We start from the raw sequence: 6,154 nt of genomic DNA, 5'->3' as shown, positions 1-6,154 counted from the left end.
TTGGCTTTCTCAATAGCATGTTTCCAAGTAGCCCGAGTATGAGAAATTGAAGTTGTTTAAAAAACTCCTACATCTGTCTATATGGGTTGAAGAGTGAAAATGGTAGCGATCCACTCTCTACATTATGGATGCGAGAAAAGAACAGGAGGAAAAGAGGTATGCTACAATAAAGGACATGCAAGAATAAAAGGACAAAGAAAGTTTGAATCAGAGCTTGAAAGTTCTTAGTAGACTTAATGTAGGGGATCCTAATACCAGCCTAATAAAAATAAAGAAATACCATCAGCAAATAATTTTAATGACATCTTGCACCCTAAAGGAATCAGAATAGACACCAGAATCGTTACATATCTTGATTTCCGGAGTCACAGAGTCACTGTTCTGTGATCCCACAAAGAATTTGTCAGGAGTAGACATCAGGCTTGGTTATTTTATCAACTTCGTGCATTGCAAATTCTGAATAACAACTGCAAGAGAGCTAGCATACTATACTATGCTGTAGTAAATGTCTCAAATCCCGTCATCAGTGAAAGTAAACCTGCCCATATGCTAAAATAACCAGTAAACCTAGATCCTGTGGCAAAGTATATTCAACCAATTATTTATAGAAAGGTTCAAGGAAAGAGACAGAGTTCAAATATATGTCAGACACATATGTCCATCTTTTGGGCATAATGCCATCTTTACAGGGAGCCACTTAAGTATAGAAACATTACCCATGTGTCACAAGACATCACGTAGACATAGACATCTCCTAAACAGTACAGGACTACCACTGATACCTAACCCTACATACTGTATTGGAGTAGGAATTCAATAGCATCATGAACAAATAACTTAAATTAATTATATATTAACATTGCTGGGCTTGTAGGTAATCAAAAATGAAAACACCTATGTCTAAATTAGGCAAGTATTTGTGTTTTTCAAATAGTAAATAGCTAGGTTAAATGAGCACTAAAAAGTAACATCACTGCTGTACATTATAATCAGATTTTATGCTTGTAAATTCTAGATTGGAGCTTTAATTGTGCTTGAAGTCATGATGAAATGAAAGTATCAACAGATCTTTTTTTTCTCTTACTGTGACGTACTTCCTAATGTAACAGATTGTCGAAAAAGAAAGTAGGGCTATGTAGGCTATGTATCGTTTGTTGATTGAATTTGAGATATGGGTGTTGGACTCAAAAATGGAGGCAGATGTAAGAAGCAAATGTAGGAGTGAAATTGAAAAAAGGCAATAGGTTCAATATGGGAAAAGCACGCATTCCATAATAGATGCCAGTCTAGATGGATTAAAATTGCTAGAGGTGTCCCTGTCTTTATATGGCTCCAGGAAGTTGAGGATGGACATCTATTTCCACCTCCAATGGCAGGTTACCAAATGAGAAAGCAACAGCGAATGACAAAATAATCACCACTGAATATTTATTATGCTACCACAGATACACTTATACAAATCATCAAACGAAACAAATTTAAAGACCATCAAAGCAAAACAGAAGTAGCCTATATAATTAAAACAAACAAACTAACTCAATGGCTGTTGGCTCAGTGCTCGGAGTGTAATTGATAACAATAAGTCACTGGCAAATCAGAGGCTGTAATTAAATCATATAACATGATCCAATGTAGAATCGAGCATACATAAACAGTTATTAAAAAAAGAAGAAAAATGAACTTCATTCAGTGCTGAAAAATAGTTTCTAATATCCGAGCAGCGTGCACTAATATTTTCAGTGGCACTTTAGCATAAAACAGGAAATTTGTGAATATTCATGTAAGCTCTGCCCAGTGTCACCGAAATTCTCAGACACGGTGAATAGTTCAGAACACCGGCCTCACGCTGTTCTCTCACGGCCCTCAGCCTCGTCCTGCTTGTCACAGTATACAACTTATATAGACCTTATGCACCAGAAAAACATGCGCGCAGCCATCTTTAGAATATTGTCTCTGAACTTCCGTTTTAGCAGTAGCTCTGCATATTTCTATGGCATCGCTGTGGAAGAGTAATTAGCTGGTGAAGTGGATTTACTTATTGTAGAGTTAACGAAAGTTATCACGAGCATTGTAATGTTTAAAGCAGATTTCTTAACATATGTCAGTAGACCAGGAAGATTTTAAAACAGACAGTTCATTCATAAATTCTTAAGATCGCTGTGGAAATACAATTCGGAAGACAAAAGACAACAAGCGCAGCGCTGAAAAGGGGCAGGGCTACATAAGGTCTATACAATTTTCATTTTTAACTTGCATCACACAAATAAACTACAGAAATATTTTTTTGGTTTCATTGAGAAATTATAAGTGACATTGAACAAAAAACAAAAAACAAAAACATTTTTAATGAACCCATTTTAACTTTAACACCAACATTAACTTTAACGCCAACATTAACATTAACCAACTTTAACATTTTAATTTTATTTATTAACCATTCTCTCAATAAGAGAAAATAGTCGGTCCATTCTCTCCCTGCTTTCCTGTGCTCTCCTCTCCTCAACCTCTCGTTGAAAATTGATGTCTTCCTTAAGTACCTCGACCAGCTCATCGACATGGCCTCTTTTTCTCTTGGCTGGTGGTGATCGTGGCTCCTCCTCATCTTCGTCATCCACTGCTGAACTTGGCCCTGATGTGTCCTCAGAGGAGGAGGCAAGTAGGACAGGGGGGTTGGTGAAATGCCTCTGTCCCAACACCTCATCCATGAGGGCAAACCACGGCCAAGTTTCAGCACTCGCTCCCTTACGCTTGCAATCCTACGGCAGAGCAAATAAACCATGACTGTTAGCAAAAACAACAACAGCACAATAAATTTCAGCAAAGACGTGCCAATTAACTTGCTTACTTTGTATTTTTTTTGTAAGTACTTCCATTTTTTTCTGGCCTCTGTGGGAGTGGCCTTCCCCAGCAGGCCCATTTTCTTCAGAACTGTCCTAAAACAAGAGAAAAAGGAAAGAATTATGAAAAACATTAAGATGGGCGCAAGCTTGACATAAATGCAATCTTAACATTACAAAATATGACACAACAGGACATGCATACAAAAGTCCTCAAAGTTGGTTAAAACATTTGTAAACGTACCTTGCATGACAGCACTACAAAAAACAACAAAGTGAAAGACTATTGCCTTATCTCCTGGTTGTCTTATTGTTGTGGGCTTTGTATAGGGTGAGGACTATTTGCTATAATACACAAGAGAGCCTAGATGAAATAGGCCTTACCCCCAAGCTACACTGTCCGAGTTATAGTTCCCGGTAAATAAATGGTCATTGTCAGCCCTCATTTTAATGAATTCAGCTGTCCGCACCTGGAGCCCTAAAAAAAAAATATATATATATTACAAGTTTTGCAAGCGAAGGGTCCATCAGTTGTATCCTTAATTGACCGAGAAATGAAGGGCACATTGAAGTCACTTTAGAATCGGGGTAGCCTTTGGCTGGATCCCAAATGGCACACTCCGGCCTTGTGGACCTCCTTCAAGTTCACACTTGGAGACTTCAGGAAGTGCAGACCTAAGAAGTGTAGACCTGGCCTTGAGTCCATTTGAGTAATTTGAGGCCACGAGACCGCAAGTCCACATGAAGTGTGCCATTTGGGATCCAGCCTTCGTCACGCCGATGTGACGCAATCGCACTTTAAATGACTCTCCAGAGGACGCAGCCTCTGAATTGGGACAAAGCTCATGTTATAAACAGTCACTTGTCACCAACTAGAGGCATAACAATGTAATCGATACAATTGTTGTTTGAAGCGCCAAGTGTTTTACAAAAGGTGAATTGCTCTAACAGTCTGTGTCCACTACAGTGGCAAAACTCTGCTCAGTGCCGCTGACAACGCTATAACACCTCCGCTTTGGGTTGTGTCTGTTGCGAGTGTGTTTAATAAAAAAAAATTTCAACACACGGACAATATAATCATCAGAGATGCACGAGATTTGTAAAAATAGGCAAGCTTTGTTTCCAAAAGTACAGATATTATGTCAATTTTATACAATTTTGTAAACCTACCCAGTATAATCACAATGAACACATCCAAACTGAAATATTTAAAATATATAACAACTCCAAAGCGTCTAATTTGTAAATACAATTATTTACGCACTAAATCCAGCATAAACTCCGGCACAATCTGCATATTTTCAAACTCTCAAAACAGATGTCACAACCCGAACCTCACAGCAATTTGCTGCCGACCGCTTTTTACGCTTGATATTTGCATAAAGTCAAGAACTCGTCTCCATACCGGTGTGATGACTCCGACTTCCAACCAGATGGAACTGGATAATATTCTGAATGTTCTGATCCAATCTGACTTCTGACCTGTAATGCCGCCTGAATCTTAATCATACACTGTTCGCTCGTTGGCCAGAGGAGAACTGGCCCCTGATTGAGCATGGGTTCTCCCAAGGTTTTTTTCTCCATTCTGTCACCTGATGGAGTTTTGGTTCCTTGCCACTGTTGCCTTGGCTTTTGTCTTGCTTAGTTGGGGACATTTAATATTCAACAATATTATTGATCTGCCTTACTTAAGGTGGACGATGACGCAATTTTCTTCTAGAAACATTCTTTGTTGTATTATTTTCATGTTATCACTTTGAAGCTGCTTTGATACAATCTGTATTGTAATAAGTGCTATATGAATAAAGGTGACTTGACTTGAACTGCCCAACTTTTTGATGCTCTCTATGCTTTCAATCCCACAATGCACTGCGTGAGCGTGAAGCTCCACTTCCATAGGAATGTACTGAAAACGCTCGCTCTGCTCCGCTCAATCTGATGTCAGTGATGTCGCTATCGTAGACATCAGTGTTTATATCCGAACTATAAACTTTTATCCCAGTACTTCTGTGATAATTTTAATATTTGCAAGACAGAAACAACGGTACTGTGTGGTTGAAAATACTGTTTGTGAAGCTGTTTCATACCTACACATAATAACTGCTTTCTCTGGGTCAGCAGCAGCGCAAACACAGATTTGAATGTTCCGTTGTGATTTTGTCAAATGTTTAATAGACAGAGGCGAATTGTTGTCATTTAGGAATAAGATTGAGTGTGCGATTACTTATGCATCTCTACTTCTAGGGTGTTAAAAATAGTTGTGTTCATGTGGAGAAAAAGACTCCGTCTCACCTTTGATCCTATAACTAGATATTGCTTTAATCTCATGTGGACCACCTTGGACTTCAGACCTATTGCCAGAATTTGATCTTTCGTATGTTCTTCGTGACATTTTCACTTCAGTGTTCTTGCCTATTAGACCTGGAGTCTGAAGCTGGCCCAAAGGCATTTGGAGATCAAGGCTCTGATCCTGTGATTCAACACTTCTCCTTCCTTTTGGGGATTTAGGAGTTTTGTCCTCAGACTGAGGCTTTAAGAGAATTTGCTGGATAACCTCACCAGCACTGAACTTCTGAGGTGTTTTCAATGGTGTTCTCTTCTTCTGGGAGACAGGAGTTACACTTTTCTCTGTCAATGAGTGTGTGATGGACCCTACAGACGGCATATCATCAGCAGTTTTCTCTTCCTGACTTGCTTGACATGAGCTATCAGGGATAGCTGGTCCATTAATATATTTATTCATAATGACCCAAAAATCCTTAATATCCAGTTCTGGAGTTGTGACCGGGTTAGGGCTACTTTTAACATCTGCAGCGGGAGCTTCCTCATGATCAACCTGAGGTTTTGCAAGAGGTGTTTTTGGTAGCTCAGATTTCCATGGTGATTTAGCAGCAAAGTCAAAAAAATGTGACATACTGTCATTTTTAATTTGAAGACCAGCTGCGCACAGTACAGGGTTGTTCTTTTCTTTTGGGGTCTGCATCACTCTTTTCACTCCAGCCATGTCTTCTACTGGAGCTCCACTGTATTTGGGAGTCTTTAGGAGTTCCTTAATGCCTTCCAGACTATCTTCCTGGGGAGGTTTATATTCCTTGGGGGTCTTGAACAGCTTTCCTCTCAAGTCTTCAATTGGTTCAGCCCTCTGTTTGGGTGTCTTCATGAGTCGCTTTACTCCAGTGAGGCACAAGGATGGTGCTGCTTTCTGTTTTGGGGTTTTGACTACCATTTCAGGGGCAGCCTCTTCTTCTGTTTGGTCATTGGGGGACATCTCTTGATCTGGAATGATGTCATGGCCACTTGCCTCATTTGAGTTGTCA

At 39.5% G+C, this 6,154-nt stretch overlaps 1 protein-coding gene across 1 annotated transcript; it reads right to left on the bottom strand.

Moving 5' to 3' along the window:
• Nucleotides 1-1,415: 1,415 nt before the first annotated feature.
• On the bottom strand, nucleotides 1,416-5,335 carry LOC308706770 (uncharacterized protein). The gene is made up of 4 exons (XM_081392600.1): nucleotides 5,130-5,335; nucleotides 3,222-3,315; nucleotides 2,846-2,933; nucleotides 1,416-2,756 (listed from the first exon to the last, which is right to left on the bottom strand). Exons 1-4 carry the CDS (start codon nucleotides 5,284-5,286, stop codon nucleotides 2,424-2,426), a joined length of 672 nt encoding a protein of 223 aa, XP_081248726.1. The 5' UTR covers nucleotides 5,287-5,335; the 3' UTR covers nucleotides 1,416-2,423.
• Nucleotides 5,336-6,154: the final 819 nt, after the last annotated feature.

This window comes from Scardinius erythrophthalmus (genome assembly GCF_964197995.2).
Source record: "Scardinius erythrophthalmus genome assembly, chromosome: 18".
Classification (NCBI taxonomy): Eukaryota; Metazoa; Chordata; class Actinopteri; order Cypriniformes; family Leuciscidae; genus Scardinius; species Scardinius erythrophthalmus.
This window is presented reverse-complemented; position numbering and strand designations above follow the sequence as displayed.

Coding starts and splice junctions, on each gene's coding strand:
- LOC308706770 (XM_081392600.1), bottom strand. CDS start 5,286: ATGCCTTTGGGCCAGCTTCAGACTCCAGGTCTAATAGGCAAGAACACT. Junction 2,934..3,221: donor TCGGACAGTGTAGCTTGGGG/GTAAGGCCTATT, acceptor CTCTTGTTTTAG/GACAGTTCTGAAGAAAATGG. Junction 2,757..2,845: donor ACTTACAAAAAAAATACAAA/GTAAGCAAGTTA, acceptor GCTCTGCCGTAG/GATTGCAAGCGTAAGGGAGC.